The sequence below is a fragment of the Panthera tigris genome, chromosome D1 (genome assembly GCF_018350195.1).
Source record: "Panthera tigris isolate Pti1 chromosome D1, P.tigris_Pti1_mat1.1, whole genome shotgun sequence".
NCBI lineage: Eukaryota > Metazoa > Chordata > Mammalia > Carnivora > Felidae > Panthera > Panthera tigris.
The window spans coordinates 881,186-902,816 of NC_056669.1; the positions used below are offsets into that span (position 1 = coordinate 881,186).

The 21,631-nt window shown below is 46.9% G+C and overlaps 1 protein-coding gene across 1 annotated transcript in view; it reads left to right on the forward strand.

Annotated features, from left to right (window-relative positions):
- The first annotated feature begins 1,486 nt into the window (after positions 1-1,486).
- Positions 1,487-21,631, forward strand: part of YAP1 (Yes1 associated transcriptional regulator) — a 112,198-nt gene continuing 92,053 nt past the window's right edge. The window contains 3 exon segments of the mRNA XM_042957812.1: positions 1,487-1,651; positions 1,653-1,799; positions 5,088-5,338. Coding sequence (XP_042813746.1) covers positions 1,487-1,651; positions 1,653-1,799; positions 5,088-5,338 — 563 coding nt within the window.

Sequence of the window (21,631 nt, forward strand, 5' to 3'; positions counted from 1 at the left end):
ATAGCGATCCCTGCTCAGAATTCTCCAGGGCATGTCCTGGCTGGAGGAAGACATTATCTCGCTGCTCAGGAAATTTTTTCTTGCTCAGTCCTATTTATACATCTGTTGCACTAACATTACAGAAGAAATCCTTAAAAAAGCTAGATTTCTCTAGCATGGGCTACTAGCTTTAAAATCAGAGTGATGTTGCACAACCCTGTGAATACACTAAAAATACTGAATTGCTTAAATGGACGGTGTGTATGGTATGCGAATCACATCCCAATAAAGCTGTTTTTTAAAAGAGCAGATTGAATGCATTTAAAAGCAAATTTTCATTGCTTTAGAGTGATTTCGATGGCCTCCTCGCATACAGGACACTGCCACAGGAGAAGCAGGCATCCAGAGCCCCCTGTGCCTGGCGTAGGGAAGAACGCGTGTAACCTGAGTTCAGCCCTGATTTTTTCTGCGGCCCAGGATGTCATGACTAGGTTCCAAGCTTGAATGCAAATTAAAAAAAAGTTTTCACTTAAAAAAAAATAAACACTGAGTCTCCAAAACTCCTCCCATCCGGGGGCATACAGCCACTCCCCCGCAGTCCCCCTCCCCCCGACTTCCCGCACCCGGGCTGCCGCCGCCCCTCCCCCCCATCCCCTCCCCGCCCCCCACCTAGGTCCCCGGGGTCCCCCTGCCCCCACGCCATCCCCCCACAACCCGCGTAGCCGGGCTCCAGCACCCGCACCTGGGCCCCCGGGTCGACCCCACACCTGGGCCCCTGTCCCTCCTCCCCCTGGATCCCCCCGATCCTGCCCTTGGGCCCCCGCCCGCCCCCCCACCTGGGCCCTCCCGCATCCGCACCTGGGTCCGCGCACCGGCCCCTGCGCCTTGGATTCCCCGGCACGCGGGCCCCCGCGCCCCTCGGATTCCTCCCACCTCCGCCTCCGCGCCCCCCGGATTCCCCCGCACCCGGGCCCCCGGGGTGCCCCCGCACCCGCACCTGGGCGCCGCCCGCCCCGCCTCCCCGGGGGCCGCGCGCGCGGGTGGGTCACGTGCGGCGGGCCGGCGGGGCGGGCCGGGCGTCTGCAGGAATGCGGCAACTCGCGGGCGAAAGTTCCTGCGCGCGCCGGCCGCGGACCCGGGGCGGGCGGGCGCGCAGAGGAAGGAAGGGCCGCGAGGAGGCGGGGCCGACGCGCCGCTCGGGCGGGCGGCTCTCTCAACTTTAGTTTTGGCGTCGGCGGCGAGTTTCTGTCTCAGTCGGGCGCAGCCGCCGCCGGGGGAGAGAGAGGGAGGAAGGAAGGAAGGAACTCCGGGAGCAGAGCGGGCAGCGGGGGAGGGGAGCCCCCGCCGCCCCTCCCGAGCGCAGCCGGCGGGGGCGCGGGCGGGGGGCGCGGGGTCGCGGCCTGTCCCCCCCCGGCCCCGCGAGCGCCCAGAGGGCCGCCGCCGCCGTCCCCCCTCCGCCCCCACCCCGGGCGGAGCCCTCGGCCGCGTCGTCGGGCCGGCGCCGAGCATGGACCCCGGGCCGCCGCCCGCACAGCCCCCGGCCGCCCCCGGCCCCCCGGGCCCGCCGCCCGCGCAGCCCCCGCCGGGGCAGGGCCCACCGCCCGCGCCCGGGCCGGCCGCACCCCCGGGGCCACAACCCCCCCCCGCCGGCCACCAAATCGTGCACGTCCGGGGGGGACTCGGAGACCGACCTGGAGGCGCTCTTCAACGCCGTCATGAACCCCAAGACGGCCAACGTGCCGCAGACGGTGCCCATGAGGCTGCGGAAGCTGCCGGACTCCTTCTTCAAGCCGCCGGAGCCCAAGTCCCACTCGCGGCAGGTAACCGGGGATGGGGGGGGCGGGGGAAACCGGGGGGGCCCCCTCCCCGAGTTCGGCGCCGAGGTTTGCCGTCCCTCCGAGGTTCGCGGCGTGGCGGCGGCCTCGGGGGCCGTGCGCCCCCTCTTCCTTTCTTCTTTTCTTCCTCCCTGGGACTCCCGGGGGGTTGGCGGGACGGGCGGGGGAGGGGGAGGAAGGAAAGGGTGGGGGGCGGCGGCGGCGGCCAGGCCGCGGTGGGTTCGCACAATGCGCGCGCGTCCGCGCCCCGCATCTCGGTCGCTGGGACGCGGGCGGGGGGGCGGCGGAGGGAGAGAGGAGAGGGGGCCGGGGGGGGGGGGTACCCGGTCAGGACGGGAATGCGAGGGAGAGAGGGGGCCGGGAGAGGGGGAGGGGAAGAGGAGAGGGGGACCTGGAGGGGGGCCGGCTAGGACTGGACGGGAGGGAGAGAGGAGAGCGGGCGGGGGGGGGGGGGGGGGAGATGGGGCCGGGATGGGGGAGGGGAGAACCGAGGGGGGCCGGGGGGAGGGGCGGCCAGGACGGGACGGGACGGGGGGGGGGTCGGGAGAGAGGGGGCCGGGATGGGGGGAGGGGGAGAGCAGAGTGGGTCAGTGGTGGAGGCGGCCAGGACAGGGTACGAGGAGAGGAGAGGGGGGGCCGCGACGGGCTGGGGGGACAGGAGAGGGGCTGGCCTAGACGGGAGGGAGGGGGAGAGGAGACGGGCCCTGGAGGGGGGGAGGGGCCGGCCGGGACAGCCGCGGGGAGGGAACGGGGAGAAGAGAGCAGAGAGGGGCCAGGGCGGGCGGAGGCGGCCGAGTGTACAGGCCTGGGTGGGGGGGTCGTGGGGGGGGGGGCGGGGGGAGCCTGGCCGGGGCGGGGGGGGGGGCGGGGGTAGGAGGGTCCGGGGAAGTCCGGCCTGGGAGGGGAGGGGGAAGGGGAAGAGGGTCCGGGGGAGTCCGGCGGAAGAGGGGAGAGGTGGGCTCCCGAGGGAACGGGGGTGGGGGGCGCTGGCGTCCCCGCGGTGAGCGGCCGAGGTGGCGGCGTGGAGCGCGGGCCCCTGTCCTGCGGGGCACCTCGGGCCACCCGCGTCTCCGGGGGAGTCGGATAATTGTTCTCTTGTTTTGCCCTGTTGCTCGGGGTGGGGGTTGGAGCTGGGCGCCTGGTTTCTGGCTCTTTCTCCCGCCCGCTCCCGAGAGCGCCCGGCGGCGTCCAGGCTTTCCTGGAAGGCGCTGCGGGCTTAGCGCGGGGGCGGCCGGCGTGGGGACCCAGGGGGGCCGTGCGGGACTCTGGAGAGGGCACGGGGGGCCTGGGGGGGGGCCTGCGGGGCCGGGGGGCGCCTCGGCGGGCGGGGGACGGGCTCTCTCTCCCCCCCACTCTCCCGCCCGGGACCCCGGGCGCTCTGTGCGGAGCGGCGGTGACCAGCCGGAGGCCGGGGACACGCCGCCGGGAGAGTGTTCGCATTCCGACGGTCTGGGTCCTCCGGTTTGGTCACGTCTTTTCTTTTCTTTTTTTTTTTTTTTTTTTTTTTAAAGAACTTGCTGCAGGGTAAGCTTCAGCGTAGGAACTTTGCCCAAACGTTAATTGGTTTTCCAAATACTGCGACGTAGTTGGTGCAGTAACTCGATCGGGAGGAAGGGTTCTGGCCTCCGGTCCCCCCGTTGGCGCTCTCCTGCCGCACAGCTCGGGGTTCAGGGCCCAGAGAAACTCCCTTGAGTTGCTGGCAAAGCCCCGGGTTAGGCCGGAGCTGGGAACCGCCGCTTCCTTTGTGAGAGGTCGGCCCAGGTGTGCCGTGCCCCCTCCTCCGAGCCTCGTGTGGGTAGAGGTGTGCTCCGATGCAGGTTACTTCCTGCGCTTGGAAAGCGTAACCCACGCAGGAGGATGAACTTCCCATTTTGTGGCATCTGTAGGCCACAAAGAATTGCAACGGAAAAGTTGCAAAAAAAAAAAAAAACACCACAATTTTTTAGTAAATGACTACGAGAATTTCCGTCGGCAAGTTTATGGATTCATACTATTCGTAATCTATAGTTTTGTTTGGTTTAGATAAGTTTCTTAACCAAGTGTTGTGCATCTGCAAATTTGATTTTTATTTCTGCTAGGGATTTCCTAATTCGAGTTTATGCTGATCAAGAACTCAGCAGCCCAGCTGATTTTAAGGCATAAATGCCTCAGCTGATTGCTTCCAGTCTTTCCCATATGAATCTAGGAAATTCTTACTTTAATAACCAAACCCAAATTCTAATCAGGAATTAGCTATGCTAGATTATGAAAAGTATGAATGTGGATCGTAAACAGTACTGTTCACAAACTATTGGATATAAGTTCATTTGTGTATATATATGTGTATATACATATCTGTAGATATATAGATGTATATATGTATGTATGTATATACACATATATCTATAGATGTATACACGTATGCGAGAAGCTGTTTGCAAATGAGAAAACTGAGGCTTGCGGAGACTGAGATTTGATCTCTGTCACACTGGCCAGTTTGGACTGGAACTCAGATCTTTGGGGTCCGCTTGGAAAGTTTTTTCCTGCCATTATATACTTGTAAACATGTAAGTGTGTATATTCTTACTACATTGCAGTTAAATTGTTGACATTTTTATCGTCTGGGTACAACTGCGCTGTTGTTTTCATTTCGTTAGGTGTCTGTAAGAACATTTGAAAGATTCTGAATCTTTCACATTCATTAAAAGTTGTATAGTTTGTGATGGTTTTACTGATGGCCTTTGTCCATAGGGAGAAAAAAATGACAGTTGTCCTGCGTTTAGGGCTTGGCTTAGGAAAAAAACATTGCTTAAAACCCAGTTGAAAAAGAAAAGAAAAAGAACGCATAGTTGTTACTCTTTGGGTTGTGCTCTACCGGGAACATTTTAGAACTCAGAAGAGCACCCATGCTGCCTTGCTCTTTTAGAAATTTGAGAATTTAGAAATTTAGAAATTTTAGGACTTTTAAAATTCAACATATCTTAGGAATGTTCCATCCATTTTGTACTATTCTCCTCTAAAATCTGCAGAAGGTACATGTAATGTATACTAGGTGGAAATTAAGTTAGATGGACTGCTAATCAGTAAAGTGACAAATGTTTGTAAAAGTGCACATTAAAATCACATAAACCATTGAAAAATACACAACTATAAACCTACATTCCTCTGTGTTGACTTTTAAATTTTGCCTTGGTGCTTAGATACTTGGTTGCAATGAAAATCTTGTCAAGGAAATTTAAAGGGACCCCTTTAAAAACCATTTTTAAGAAATTTTCGTTTTAATCTTCCTCGTAGGCCAGTACTGATGCAGGCAGTGCCGGAGCGCTGGCTCCCCAGCACGTTCGAGCTCATTCCTCCCCAGCTTCCCTGCAACTGGGGGCCGTGTCTCCTGGGACACTGACCCCCACTGGAGTGGTCTCGGGTCCCGCGGCTTCACCCGCTGCTCAGCACCTGCGACAGTCTTCTTTTGAGATACCCGACGATGTCCCTCTGCCCGCGGGCTGGGAGATGGCAAAGACCTCTTCTGGTCAGAGATACTTCTTAAAGTAAGTGGCAATGATGGCGGGAGAGTTTTCTAAGAAGAACATATTTTGGAAAACACAGTAAGGTGATATCGGGATGTAGAATGTCACTTATGTTTATTTTACTTTATATTTATGTCAGGCTTAGTTTTATATACGTGTATTTTTCAGTTGGATATGACCTAATTGCATTCTTGAGCTTGGGTAATATTTTGAAAACTCGATTGATTCTTGGTTTGGAGACTTTTAATAATCTTTTCTTTTGTGGCAGTTTGGGTGTTCTCATTTTGCCTTTGTTCCAAACCTATTAATGACCTTGGCTTAAAACTGAAACAATACTCTGAAAATTTTCAAATGGTGAGATTTACAGGCTGGCAAAGTCTAGGGAGATGGAGGGCACGACTCCGAGTTTCACGTGCACCTCTCACTGGTGTAGTAGGACTTCGGGAGTCAGATCGCACAGCACTTTAGATGGAGACACGACAGACCCTTTAGCTGCAGTTTGATGTGATTTATTTCTCCTCCTCCAGCCCCCCCCCCCCCCCCAAATGTAAAGAGAAGTTCACTTTTTCCTGTTGGACACAGTCACTCCGTGGCAAACTTCATTCAAGGTAGCAGATCCTCAAAACAAAATCCTTCTCTTCTGGGAAAACAAAAACAAGGCTACTATTTATTTTTATGAGCCTTTTGTCATTAACAGAATGGCAATATTTCATTAAGTCTGAAGAGGTCAAAATAGAATTTTATCCTTTTTCGCTTTGAATTTGTAGGTAAAACCTTCTATTTTTATCTGGCTTATTGGTGCATGTTATAAACTGAAATCGATGTTTTTAAAAAAGTTGTTGATCAGATTGACATAATAAAGTGAGAAACGATCCTTTAAGTTTTGATGGAGATCTGTCTTGACGACCTCCTCCTAAGGCAAGTGTAACATTTATTTATTAGCTCAGATAATACAATTAGTGATACTGTTTTATTGTGTGAGTTTTAGTATTTTATGTTGTTTGTCTTTCAGGGTGGGGTTGTTGGTAATGTAAGATAGGGTTTTGAGACCTGCTTATTTAGAAGAGCAGAGAAAGAAGTTAGATCTTGAGAGTTTCTACTCTTTTTTTGCCCCCCTTTCCTGTAATATATTTCCTTTTAAAATTCGTTTTCTGGTGTCCTGGTATCCATTTCAAAGCGTTAGGTTTCAACCAGAACAATAAAGGGCCTGAGACTGGAAAGTACACACAAGTCTGGCAAACTCATCTGCATGAGCAAGATGGACGACCAAAGTAAATGATTGAAAGAGCTGCTAGCTGGGAGGGATGCATCTTGAAGGGAAAAGGAATGGAAACAAACCAAGTTGTTACAAGGAAACAGAAAAGCTATACTTTCTGAACCTCTCCCTGCTGGGTCATGTGCTGACCTGGGGAGTTGTTGTTTTTTGTTTTTTTTTTGGTTTTTTTTCCCAGCACTTAATGGCCTGCTTGTCTCCTGTCTTTAATTGATGCTGTAGCTAAAAGTGTAAGGTTTTTTTTAAAGAGCAACATTTATGCTCATCTTAGTCTTTTGTATCTTGTAGTAATTGCTTATAGGTGACATCTGCCTACATTTTCAGTTACTTTGAGCTGGAAGAATTATTCTGTACATTTATTTTTAAAAGTTTCCAATGTATTTTTCTTTGGGAAGAAATACGTCTCTTAACGATATTGATAAAGATATGATAAGGAGGGATATACACAAATACACCACACCACCCTAAATACCACAATTGAATGGGTCTGTAGGGATGGTAAACCAGTCCAAAATAATATGGAAAGGTATGCCGTATGAAACATGGTTGTAGGAGTGGAGAGAAGCTTACCTGGAAAAGAAAAAAAAGAGAGAGAAAACATGATTGTTCTTGAATGGAAAAAAAAAAAAAATTAAAAAACAAACAAACATGATTGTTCAAGGTTTTTGAGGGTCTCTCCCATGGAAGTGAACTCGGGCTTATTATATGATACGAAACATGAGCGTTTGGGACTCCATGGAATAATTTTCTCCTATCAAACCTTTCAGAAATACAGGATTTTTTCTGAGAGGTAGATCTTTCCCAGTAAAAGCAGGCAAATCATGAATTAATTGGTACTTGTCAGGAATTGTATCGAGGGCCCCTAAGCATTGGTTTGTGGAAGATAGGTCCTGTGGGCTTATAAAATTTTATATTCTTTTAAAGAGTGTCTGCTTACACCAATATGTAATTTGAAGAAGTTATAAAAAGTTAGTTCACATCCAGTTGTTAGCTCCTTTCATGATGTCCTGGGTTGGATGAGTTGCCATAATAAACAACTTACTTTGGTGTACCGTGCAGGTAAAGGGATTAATCTGTCCTGTGAGTCAAAGATGATGATAAATGAAGCTTTTGGAGCTAAGTTGCTGTTGTCCAAGTTCATTTTTATCCTAGTTTTGTTGTTTTCAAGTTACAAAGTACATAATTGATTGAGATTTATACTTGGCATAAAGAAATCTGACTATGAATGGTTCAAACATGGAAGGTGATGTAATCTGGTTGAAAACTTAGAAGTGTTGACTTTGGAAACTAATTGTTGCCTTGTGATCATAGATGAATGACTTTTTGAAGTCACTTGGCCTTTAGTCTCAAGGCAGGATAATTACCGAAAGATTGATCATTGCAGATTTGAGCCCCCCGACCCCCCCCCCCCCCCCCATGGCACATGAGCTGTTCCGGAGAAGAGCGATCTTCGCTCGACAAGTGCGACCAGTGCAGTAGCTGCTACTCTTAGCAGCAACACGCGTTGGGGCTCTGGCGTGATTGTGAGGATGGTGGGAAAACTCAGTCTATGTTTCATGTAATATTTGTGCTGCCGAGGTAACGGTTTTAAAACTAATTTCTTCAACATTGTATATTGAGCTTTTATTGTACAGGAATCGTTGGTCTGTGTTACTCTGAGAATTACTGCCTTCTTCAGCTGTCTTAGAGTTTTCCTACAGGAAATGGTTCTTCAAGTAGGTGGTCAACAACTTCCTATTTCTTTATAAGCTGCTGAATAACTTCCTGAATTAGTATTCTATAACATGTCTGGTCACAAGGAGTGTTTTTACTTCTCAGATTTTATTTTATTGAATCTGATACCGTGTAACTATTAATGGTAATAGTTACAAAAAATTTCTTATATATAATGTACCGCGTGGAATTACGATTTTAGAAATTTGATAAAGTGATCGTAAAAGTTTGTGTATTTCATTGTTTTAATAACGTTCTAATTTTTAAAGGTCATTTTGTTTCATTTATATTACTTGTCATTTTCTGAATAATTGGACAGTGTTTTTAGTCCTTGAAGGTTCAAGGTTTCTTGTGGCTGTGATTTGATTAAAAGTTATATTATCTGGTTTTTTAAGTATGTATGTATGTATTTATTTATTTAGTGAGAGAGAGAGAGAAAACGAACATGCGAGGGGAGGGCCAGAGAGAGGTAGAGACAGAATCCCAAGCAGGCTCCACACTCAGCTCAGAGCCCGAAGTGGGCCTTGAACCAACGAACCCAAGAGATCATCACCTGAGCCGAAGTCAAGAGTCTAACACTCAACGCCCTGAGCCACCCAGGTGCCCCAAAAGTTATATTGAGTATCTTAACCCACAGTTTTAAGAAGGCATTTTTCCGGAGATCTTCAAACAGCCAGTATTCCAAGATTAAATGAACTTGCCTTGCAGATGTTATTGGTAACTGTAATTGGTTTGTTCCTTTTTTTCTTTTTCTTCCGGTTTTTTTTTTTTTTTTTTTTTTTTTTTTTTTTTAGCTACGTGTTATTTCAGGAGTGAATGTTCCACTGCCCTATTTAAAGCTACCTCAGAAATGTATCAGTTAAATGAGATGAATTAAACCCTTTCCTACTATAATTTGACGTTTGCTTCCCTACTTTCTACTGGGCACCCTCGCCCAGTAGAAGACTAAAAGCATAATATATATGGTTACCATAATAAAGCTGAGATGTTTTTCAAAGGAACAGCTTCATAAAGAATAAGGCTGTTCTGTTTTCTGGTTTCTTGATATGTTAAGTGTGACCCAATGATTTCCCATTAAAAATGAAGAGCTTGGAATATTGCCATTAAATGTCAATGGAGCTGCAAAAACAAAACAAAAACAAAGCCCTCAAATTGCAGTCACAGAGTGTTTTCTCTGTGAGGGGAGGGCTGCCCATCCCTCTGTCCTGCTTCTCTGTCCTGCTCCCTGGTGGTGGAGGGGGGAGGGGGGAGACGGGAGTGTGCCCCCACCCTCTGCTCAGTAGGTAGCCATCCAGGGAAGAAAGGCCGTGGGATTTACGTGGAAAAACTGGAGACCTTGTTGAGTACAGGGGCAGAAGAAAAACACTTTGGAGGTAGCGGATGTGACAGAGTAAATAGAACATAGAGATTAGTTTATTTCCTGAGGAGAATAATGAGCAGTTTTTGTGTGAACTAAGAAAGATCATTAACAAACCAGCTGTGAAATACAGCAAACTCCCAATTGGCTGCAAGATGGTAGGCTAATTTTCTATAAAAAATAGCATTCAAAAAAATACTCCTTGCCAAAAGCCTCGTATTAATTAACTTAAGAAAAAAAAGGTAGGTAGCATTTGAATAGTTGAAACTTAAGAAAAAGTGTTTTTGAAATCTTGAGATCAGTCCCCATAAGTAACGTAGAGTGATAAGTTTCACTTGATAGTTAGGAACACAGTGTAACGTAAAATACTATTGCTAGCATAAATCTGAATTGCTTTTTACCTTAAGGTTTTTGGAGACAGGCACATTTTAAGTTGACCTTTTAGTTGTCAAAAACTGAAGTTTAGACTTAAAGCAAAACCAAGTGAAGTCCTTTTAAAAATCAGTTTAAGATTTAAGATTATTTATACTTAATATTATAGTTTAGTCATTAATTACGGCTCGAAAGTTGAATAATGGTTGGGTGGCATTGGCTAAAGGGAGGCGAGAGGCCTGACGAGCTGTGCGGTTCGCCAGCGGTTCTTACAGAAGGGGCCCCGGGTTCTGGGGTGAACTGGAACTTCAGGCCCTGAAGGGACGTCGCTGTTGTTAGGGAGAAGAATTGTGTCCTGGTCCTGTGGCACCAGGTGTCCCCGGGAACAAGTACGGTGGTGGGGGGTGGGGGGGAGCACTTCTGTCTGCGGAGGGCTTGACCCCCGCTAAGAGCAAACAAAGAAGTTTGGTTTAAATCACAATGGTCCTTTTGCTTTTTCCCTTTAATGTTTTAGACCAGAAAAAGTGGTCAGTAGTTTAATCCTCGTTTGGCTCTTAGCATGAGAAGAATCATAACCTTTCATAGCATCAGTTGATCGGATGTTTCTCTGAATAATGTGGAAACTTAACAAAATAATGCAGCTAGGGATGTCTGAAAATACCGACATTTTCAGCTTTATCCGGCTGCGGCTGGCACGTCTCCCTCTGCGCGGGTGCTGTATCACTGGACTTAGCAAATTCTTCAGTGGCGTTCTGATTGGGGAGCCCTGAGGGTACGTTTTGTTAGAAGCTCTATTTTTCCTCTTGCAGTTGCTGGCTTAACCTACAGTGAGCAGGGTTTTTGTTTGTTTTTAAGGTAAAGGCTGTATGAGACCAATAAGTACATTAAGAGAGGTGTGCTTTTTGGCGTAGATCTTTTGGTGTGGGGTTTGGAGTAAAGGTGGCTTTTTTTATTCAGGGTGCTCCCACGTGCTCCCATAGAACTGAGCGTGGACCACAGAGTTGTTTGGAATTGACCTCATCACGTGTGCTGAAGTGCCTGTAATGGCTGGTGGACTCCTGGGGATGAGCTGAACTAAACCCTGCCACCCAGGAGGAGGGGACGTGGGGACTCCTCTCCCTCTCCGCGCGAGCAGGAGTGTGGGGTTTTCTTTTATACTTACAAAACTGTCCTTCCTCTTCTTACCCGTGCGTCTGATTTTGTGGATTTTTAGCAAGGTGTTTGTTTTATTATAAAAGTAATGCGTGTTCATTAGAGAGAATTGGAAAATTCAGGAAAGGGGAAAGTAGGGGCGGAAACTCCTAGATTCTACCACGGGGAGTCTCATATCTAAGTATATATTTTGATATTTAATTTTTAGTGAAGGAACATGTACGTAGAATTAGAAAATCTCCTAGTAATATAAGGCTAATAAAGAAAAAAAGGCATTTCTTGCCCACTTTTCTTTTTTTAAGTATTTATTTATTTATTTATTTATTTATTTATGAGAGAGCTCAAGTGGGGGAGGGGCAGAGAGAGAGAGAGAGAGAAGGAGAGAGAATCCCAAGCAGCTTCCACACTGTGAGCTCAGAGCCCAATGAGGGTCTCAAACCCACGAACTTGAGCTGAAACCAAGAATCAGACGCTTAGAGGGAGCCGCCCAGGCGCCTTAGCCCACTTTTCTTTATCTCTGGCTTGCATTCTCCAGAGGCAAACACTTGGAACTCCTTAGAGATCTGTTCCCTCCTCACATATGTAAGAAAACTCCTTACTTATATAATGTGCCCACTGCTGTCCTTAAAATTTCTGCCTCCCCTAAAATCCGTTGCTTAATCCTCACAGTCATTTGTGTAACTTTTTTCTTTTTCTTAAAAAAAATTTTTTTTTTTAAATGTTTATTTTTGAGAGAGAGAACGAGCGAGAGACAGAACACGAGAGGGGCAGGGGCAGAGAGAGAGAAGAGACACAGAATCTCAAGCAGGCTCCGGGCTGCTCCGAGCCGTCGGCACAGAGCCCAACGAGGGGCTCAAACTCACGCACGGACGGTGAGATTGTGGCCTGAGCCAAAGTCGGATGCTTAACCGACTGAGCCACCCAGGCGCCCCTGTGTAAGTTTTTTCTTAAGACCCTCTGTGCTGTATATGAGTTTCTGAACACCTTTGATATTTTCTTGGAACTGTTCATTGCCTGGTTTCTTCATTAGTTTTTTCGCTGGTGTTTTGCCCCATTGGAAACAGACCTGAGTGCTCCGTGCCCCTGCTCTGGACTGGCTGCTCCATCCTGTCCTCCTGAGGTTCCCGTATTGCCCTTCATGGTTGGGTTCTCTCTTTCCCACTTTCCTTTGTTTGCTCACTGCTAGAATTGGCTCATCCTTGAGGAGTTTCCTGAGGAAAGGGGTACATGGTAAGTAACTGCATTGAGATCCTTTATGTGTAAAAATATTTCTGTCAACATTTGGTGGGCAGTTAGGCTGTAGGTAAGGTATTTTCTCTTGGAGTTTTGAAGGCCAGGCTCCATTTTAGTTCAGCTTCCTGTTTTGTTATTGAACAGTTCAACCCATTTTGCCTCCTTTGGGGATTTCAGTGGTGTGTGTGTGTTTTATTTTTTAGTTTTTATTTTAGAGAGAATGAGAGCTGGGGAGAGGGGCACAGGGAGAAAGAGAGAATCTTAAGCACGCTCCACACTCAGTGCGGAGCCCAATGCAGGGATTTTAGTTTTTGTTGTTTTTTTTTGTTTTTGCCTGGGGTGGGGGGGAATCTTGAACTTCAAGCTATGCCTTGGTATGTGCCTTTTTTTATTCACTGTAAATATTTCATGGCTTGGAAAGTCCGTCTCCAGTGTGAATGTGCCCCTTGAAGATGTGTGGTGAATTGTCTGAACTGCCCTCTGGTCCTGGGAAAGCTTTCTCTTATTAGTTCTTGGATAACTTCTTCCAGTCGGTTCTGTTTTCTTTTTCTGGAATTCCTGCTAATCAAAATAACTCTTTAATTGTCTTGTCTTTTCTCTGTATTTCTTCACTTATCCTTTAGTTATGTCTTCTGGAGGATTCCTTTTCACTTAGCTTTTAATTTTTTAATCATTGTTTTGTCTTTTCCCAAAAAGCTCTTTATCATTCTTAATTTCCAGAGATTCTTTTGCTGCACTCATTGTTCCTTTGTTGTTTGTAATGACATGCCATTCTTAATTTCATGCGTGTAGTAATATCTCTCTGATGATTTTATAGTGGGTGTGGTTTTTTCTTTTTTTTTCTTTTTTTGTCTGAGTATGGTGGATGTTTCTTTTTAAATTTTCATCTGCTTTTATTTCTTAAGTGGGCTTCACTGTAGACGGAGAGAGCTGGGACCACCTGGGCCTGCCTGTCAGTATCTAGTTAGGTTCTCCTGTGGTGGCTGGTTTCTCCAGATAAACATCTGCCAGTCCCTCCCCAGCAGACAGTTGATGGTGATGCATGCGAATGCCCACCACCAGCATTTGAGGACAGAACAGTTTGGGGCCTGCGGGGTTTTCTCCCTTCTTGGTTGTGCTTTGCGAGTGTCTGAATCCAGAGCCTCTGGGTCCCTCTCTCTGTAACATAAATTTTCCATCTCCTGCTTGGGCCAGGGAGGGGAGCGTGCAGTAGTTTTTTTTAAAGTTTTATGTTGGGGTGCCTGGGTGGCTCATTCGGTTGAGCGTCAGACTCTTGATTTCGGCTCAGGTCATGATCTCACGGTTCGTGGGATCGAGCCCCGTGTCAGGCTCTGTGCTGACAGCGTGGAGCATGCTTGGAATTCTCTCTCTGTCTCTCTGCCCCTCTGCTGCTCATGCTTGCACACCCACTCTCTCTAAAATAAAAAATAATAATGAAAAAGTAAAAAGTTGTATGTAAAATGAAGTTTTGTGAATCCAATTTGTAATTATTAGGTCGACTCTGTAAAGGTGCCACGTTTCTAAGCCCAGAACATGATGACTGACAGTTTCATATGATTTGACCTCAATATCCCGGATCACTTTTTAGTGAATACTTAATTACATGCTTTTACTAGGCATGTGATCAATTGCCTTTGTCTCGTTTAATGATGGTTTTGCTAGTTTACATCCTAATGTGTTAGATTTTCCTAAAGGTGGGACTGTATACTTTTGACAGCAGAGTTGGCGTCGCGCATTGTGTGAATTTTGTTCAGAGGCTTGGATTCTGAAATAATGTGTGGGGCAGAAGCACTGGAGGCCTGATTTCCTATTCCTGTATGTGACAGTGGGGCCACGCCTGGTTTGCATTGGTGTAGACAGTGATAGGATAATGGGAATATTTGTGCATATCTAGATTGATTAGATGTTCTTGGTGTACTTATGTAGGTTAGCCCCAGACGTACATAACTTGGCTTTGAGTTAGTTTGGGTGTTAGCTTTGCCTAAGTGCTCATTCTTCAGTAGACCATTGTATATGTCCTAAAACAACATAGAATATTTTCTACTTGTGATATAACCATGGGAGTGTAAGTAGTTATAATTTCATGAAAACTGGGTTTATTTTTATTTTTTTAATGTTTATGAGAGAGAGCGAGCGTGTGTGTGCACACGCATGAGCGGGGGAGGGGCAGAGTGAGAGAGGGACACAGAATCTGAAGCAGGCTCCCAGCTCTGAGCTGTCAGCACAGAGCCAGGTGCGGGGCTCGAACTCACAAGCCGTGAGATCGTGACCTGAGGTGAAGTTGGGCGCTCAACCTACTGAGCCACCCAGGCGCCCCAACGGGATTTAATTTTGAATGGATTCACCCACAGTAGTGTCTGAGGCGTTGATGGAATTTCAACGGCCTCTGCCTTGATTACATATAGAAGTCCTTAGTGGAAAAAGAGGAAGCAAACTTTTTTAAAAAACTGCATAAAATCTTTTTTTTTTTAAATGTTTATTTTGAGAGAGCACATGGCGTACAAGTGGGAAGGGGCAGAGAGAGAGGGAGAGACAGAAGCTGAAGCAGGTCTGCGCTGTCAGCACAAAGCCCACTGTGGGGCTTAAACCCACAAACCGTGAGGTCATTACCTGAGCGGAAGTCGGACGCTCAACTGACTGTGCCACCCAGGTGTCCCTTTTTAAGTTTCATTTATGTTTAATAAAACCACATAAAATCATAAATGACCAATGCAAAACCAGACCAGAGCCCTCTAGCTATCAGAGAAGAGAGTTATAATGATACCAAAAAAATGGGCAGTTCTGGGTAGTAAAAGGTCTTAAAATGAATGATACAGAAGAATGGAACAGAATCATTACATGTTAGTTAAATACGTAGACTGAGGAAGTACATTAAGCCATATGTTAAGGTGGGAAATGAGCTAAATGAGATTTCTGAGACCTGCGTGGAACTAATCCTTAGCATTGGTGGGGGTCACAGTTAAAATTTACTGAACTCTCTTGCATAACTTTCTTTTCCCCAATTAAAAAAAACAAAACAAAACAAAAAAACAAACCTCTGGGGAAGAGTTGGCCAAAATACAGATGTTTCTGTTTTTCCTCTACACATGTTCAGACTGATACAGGTTCTGTTTCCGAAATCGTGTAGTTTGGATGGGCTCCAGATGATGTAACAGGATCACTTTTAACCCCTCCCAGGTAGAGGGTGTGCAGACTTTCCTGTTAGGACTGGTACAGATCTCTTCTTATTGGGGGCAGAATAAACACGGTTACTAGACGGTAATGTGGAAAATTAACAGTACTGTCTTCTGTGTACGAAGACAGAGCCCCGCTCTTGCGTACCTGTCTATGAAGTTTCCAGTTAGTGTCCGTCACGCCGTGGGTAGCAATTTGCACAGCGTCATCTCTCAGTAGTCTGATTACCTCCACTTCTTTTCCCAGAACAGACCCGCTTGGTTCTGGATGGTGTGTGTTGGGGCGCGTGTGTTCACATAGTTAATAGTTTCTTTCTCCTGCTCTTGTCTTTGAATTCAGTTTATGCGCTCAGAGGTCTCTTGATTTCGTAAACACCCGCCGAGTGGTTTTATGTAGCAGGCGTCGTTTTTGAGGGTTCGCTGGGTCCCGCTCTGGGGTTGGGACAGGGTGGGTCTCAAGTCTCCCCTTTCTTGAAAGGGATCCTGTTTGCCCTTTCGCTGCTAACTCTCTCACTGGAGAAACCGCTGAGGCTACCTGCTCGGAGGCTCACTGAGGGTGGACCTTGCCTCTTTGGTCAGCACTATGCATATAGCTCTTGATGTGTTTGCTGACAGATGGCCTCACTTAGACTGCTCCTGGATCGCAGAGTCTGCTGCTCCGTGGCTTCATTGGTGTCTGTGCTCCCTGCATAATTACAGTGGCTTTTCAACTCCATCTTCACAAGATGCCAGAGCATTTAGTTTCTATATTCTGAAGTTAATTTTGTAACGTTGAGGCTCTTCTTAAACTCAAATAACTAGGACTCCTAAAAAAATTCTGCATGTTTTCTGGATATGAATGAATAATGGTTCTACTTCGGGTTATTACAAGTTTGTTCCATGGACAATGAAGAGTTGACTGGTTTAGAATTCAGTGATGAAGAAATAAAATTCCGTTGTTGGAAAAGTGATCCCAGTGGGAAGACTGCTCTGGGGGGTCCAGGGGAGAGGTAATAGGCAGTGAGGCCCTGAAGAGGCATACTCGTGTTGTGCTCAACGCAGTTAGCGTTTTCAACTCCGTGCGTAGGCCTGCGGAGTCCACACTGAGCTGCAGACAGGTTTTCTGGGAGCAGCCAAAAGGTTTGCCCTTCTCTTGAATGACCTTTGCATCTTTAAGAGACTCCCTCCTGGGGCACCTGGGGGGCTCAGTTCAGTGTGGGACTTCAGCTCAGTTCATGATCTCATACATCAGGATCGTGGGTTCGAGCCCTGTGTTGGGCTCTGTGCTGACAGCTCAGAGCTTGGAGCCTGCTTCTGATCTTTGTCTCTCTCTCTCTCTCTCTGCCCCACCCCTGCACGCGCGCGCTCTCTCTCTCTCTCTCTCTCTCTCTCTCACACACACACACACACACACACACACACACACTCTCTCTCTCTCTCTCTCTCTCTCTCAAAACTAAACATTAAAAAAAAAAAAAAGACTTCCCCCCCCCCCCCTTCATCAAAATGAACCTAGTGATGGTGGTTAAATCTGTACTCTGACTTTGGGCATTAAAAAAAAACAACCCAGTTCCAATATCATAACACTTGAAAAACCATTAAATGGTTTCGTTCTAGGGGTGCCTGGGTGGCTCAGTCAGTTTAATGGTCTGACTTCAGCTCAGGTTATGATCTCACACACCAGGATTGTGGGTTCAAACCCCATGTCTGGCTCTGTGCTCACAGCTCAGAGCCTGAAGCCCGCTTCAGATTCTCTGTCTCCTCTGCCCCTCACCTGCTCACGCTGTCTCTCTCTCTCTCTTTCTCTCTCTCTCTCCTTCAAATAAATAAACATTAAAAAGATAATTTAAAAAAAAGGTTTGGTTTTATTCACTGCTTGAAAAAAAAATGCTTTAAAAGTGAGGATTGCCCATTATGTGAATGTTTTCTAGTACAATTCTATTCTGTATGCATTTTGAAAGTTTATTTTGATGTTGCACGGTATCTTAAGATTTGTTTTTTTTGACACTGAGAAAATGCTAGTTGAAAGGGTTTGTTTTCATTTTTCTCATACTGTTTAAATTTAGCTTCCTGTTCATTTGTTTACCAAGTAAACTTTACTAGCATCATGCAAAGTGAATACAAACCCTTTTTCGTACATTATTTTATATGCTGCACAAATACAATTACTAGTAAAATATGGTGTAAGAAGTTACAATTTTTTAAAATTTAAGTAATCTTTATACCCCATGTGGGGCTCGAATTTAGACCCCGAGATGGAGAGTTGCATGCTCTTCCGACGGAGCCAGCCAGGTGCCCCCAATTTGTTTACTTCATAAAGTTGCATAGGGAAGCTGCTGAGAAATGAAACATGTTCTTTCAGAGATTTAAAGAATTAAAAAAATTTTTTTTTAATTTTATTTATTTTGAGAGAGTGGGGGCAGGGGCGGAGAGAGAGAGAGCTAGAGAATCCCAAGGGCTCCACGCTGTCAGCACAGAGCCCAGCCTGGGGCTCGAACTCATGACACCATGAGAGCACCGCCTGAGCTAGAACTAAGATTTGGCCGCTTACCCAAGGCCACCCAGGTGCCCCAAGAATTTTTTTAAATTAAACTTTAGACTTCATTTTAGACAAGCAGAATCAGATGGTTGCATCTCTTTTATGTTACCAAATCCAAATAAACATTTGAGTACTTGTTTACCAATCGACTTCATTAAAATAAATGATAAAATCTAATATTCTGCCTATCATCATTTTAAGTTAGTGTGGAAACTAAGTTTTGTTTTTTAAAACACTCTAGCGTTTTATTTTTTTAAATGTTTATGTATTTTGAGAGAGGGGGCGAGAAAGCACGCACGAGTGGGGGAGGGGCAGAGAGAATCCCAGACAGGCCTCCCCCCCCACCCCCGCTCTCAGCGCAGAACCAGACACGCAGAGCCGGACGCGGGGCTCGAAACCACCAACCCGGGAGATCGCGGCGGAGCCGCAGTGGGCGTTCAGGGGGCTGCCCTGCCGGATGTTCACGTCGTTAGCGGCAGTTCTGCTGGAGCGCCGTGCTCGGAGTTCCACCCGGAAACCGCGCTCGCCGCGCTTTGGGAGGAAGGAGCCGGAACGGGGCCCGCGGCGCAGCTCCGCCGGTCGGCCACGCAGACGCCGTCGCGGCGTGCGAGCGGGAGCAGTCGTCTAGGGTTTCCCGCGGTCGTGGTGGCTTGAAGTCCAGGAGCAAGGGGCCAGCACGGCGGTCTTCCTGCCGAGGTGTGTGCCCTAGGGTCGAGGGCCGTCGCCGGGCTCACGTGCCGTCCTGGCGCCCAGAGCTCTCCTTCCAGGTGAGTGGGAACCCGCAGGGCGAAGGTGTCCGCTCCCATAGCGTTGCCAGGTTGCGTGCTGTCGCCTAAGCTCTGGACAAGGTCAGCCTAGACCGGGGGTGTGGGGAGGAGACTGCTACTTGGGAGGCGCCGCGGGGTGTTGCCGCCGGCCCTTCCCGTCTGCCACACTTGATCGGACGTTTTAAAAAATAATCTTCAGGATGGGTGAATTATCATCTGAGGCCAAAAAAACCCCAACCAACCAACCAACCACCCAACCACCCAACCAACCAACAAAACCACAGCTGAGGGTGGAACATAATTTCACGGGAAAAGTTTATACTGTTCAATAAAATGTCATGTTTTGTGAATAATACGAGGTGATAGGTGTTTCCTTTTGGGATACCATCAGATCAGCCCTTATTTTGAAACCATCCAGTGGGTTAGAACATGGGCTTTTTGGTTCCACTTGAGGGTTTGTGTTCAAGACCATGGATTCCAATTAAAGTGTAATACTTCTCATCCTCTAAAACTTGCCTCTTGTATTTTATCAAAAAGCCGTCTCATTCGGAGTTACTGAGCTTTAGATGAACTTAGGTGTGAACCCATGTGGAGAACGGCCGCAGATGAAGCGGAGCCTGGATTTCCTCGCACTGCCTTGTGTTTGGCTTAATTACAGCGTTGCTTCCTTTCCCTACCCGAATGCAGTCTCCATTGTTACAGCCCATGCATCTGACTTTAGTAATTGGCTGTTGGTTGAGTTTTCGTTGGTCGAATTTACCGACTGGTGAGTTGTCTGAACTATCAAGTTAAAACGTGGGTATGTGTGTAAAAATGCATAAACAAGGCAGCGAGGGAGGCAAGTCCTCACAGCGACGTCAGAACGTTGATGATCTGTGACCACAGTGTATCGTGTAGGCTCCAGGTAGCATATGAACGAACACTTGGGGAGCACTGCCTCACTGGGAGTTCACGAAAACGTTCTCAAACAATTTAACTTGAGAACCGAGTCTGTATCTCTTTCTTGAAAGGCCTATAAACATAGCTGCTCTTCTTCCTCTTCGTGAAATTGAGTAGTTATAAAAATGGGTTTAATCCATTGTAATCTATGTTATCTAAAAGTTGAATTGAAACAGTGAATCAGATCTTAGCCCTGTGATTCATGCTCCCAAAATGAGTAATGTGGTTAGCAGGATATCCCTAGTTGTTCTCTGGACTTGGAAAAAAAAGGAAAAAGGTCCATGGTGATCCCTCCATTTTTGGTAGTGGAGTTGTATTAGGTCTGTGATGAGGCTTACAAGAAAAAAGAGCAGCTATTTCTGGAGCATTTCCTCAGGCCTGCAATTTGAAGCCATCATGGCAGAGTTGCTGAGTGAGTTGGTGATGACAGGCCAGCGCTCACTGCGGCCCCCGCCCTGCACGCAGTGAGCGTTCAGGACTGCTGTCCGTGCAAACCCAAGACCGGATACACGATAGAAGCTGGTTTCGGGGTTTTCAGGAAACTGTTCAGCATCCAAGAATACGGTGACTCCCCCAGTCCCCGGCCCCTTGTAGTTGCGCACAATCGGGTCAGTCTTAGAGGCAGGACTCCAGACCTGTTGCTCAGGCTCCAGGGAGCAGATGCTGGCAGCCGTCTGTCAAAGGAACTGCGGTTCAGTGTGTACGACCCTGACACCTGTAGTCTGTGTTTGACAGGAGTTCCTTTTGGGGATTTACATAAATTCATGGCTTACCTGGGAAAACCTCTTTTGTTTCTCTAGAGTGTTGGGGTTTTTTTTAATGGTGATAGAAAGTAAAATGGACTCATTTGTGTTTTTTGGTCATCTGTGTGAAACTGAGTTAATTGGATGTTGGAAATTATATTTGATTAGATAACAGCAGTAATGAAGTGAGGACGAGTGAACTTCATTCTGCTCGGGATAAAATTAATAGCGGTTTTATCGTCAGGGCATTTCTAATTTGTGATTCTTACATCCTTTCTGCTCTTTGGTGTCAAACTTTTAAAACTTAGTAGGTTTTCTGTATTATAGCACGATGTCTTAAAAAATTTAGGCATTGTTCCACAATATTCTCCACCTTATAAAAAAACATTTTCCCACTGTTCTGGATTCAGTTTCAGGAAAATTTTCAATCATGGAGAAAAATGGATTTTAGTCCTACCTGTAATTTTATTTTATTTATTTTTGCAATACCTGTAATTTTAATTTCAAGAAAGCATCATCTGATAAAATCAGGATTATTGTTACAAGAATTGAAATCTTCTTTGAATTCAAATTCTTTGAAAGTGTTGACATTTGGAGCTATAATAATGTGGGATATTTGAGATGGTTTTCTATCATGGACATAATAAGAGATAAGTATTTCCTAACTTAGGGTCTCTGTCAGTCTCCCCTTCCCCCAACCCTTTACGCAAAACAGCCCATGACTGTCGACAACACAGACTAAAAGGAAAAAGAACAGTGTTGTGGCAGGATGTCCCCCACATTATTAGGCCTGTTAAAAATGGCTCCCTAATCGCTGAATAATCCTTTTGAGTTTCACAGTTAGATTGTGTGAAGCAGTGAGCTTCAGAGCTGTGGCAGTTAGAATTCAGAGAAATATCTTAGTTTTCAGCCTAAACTGAGATTTTAGACATTTCTGTCTTTCGCTCAACGGTGACTTTTGGGAACTGCTTTTTGGATTTCGTCACCTGTGCACCTCTCTTTTCAGAATTTATTTAGATGAAATACAAATTCTCCTAGAGTGTCTTCCAGATTTTTCCTGGCCCCAAGTGTGAA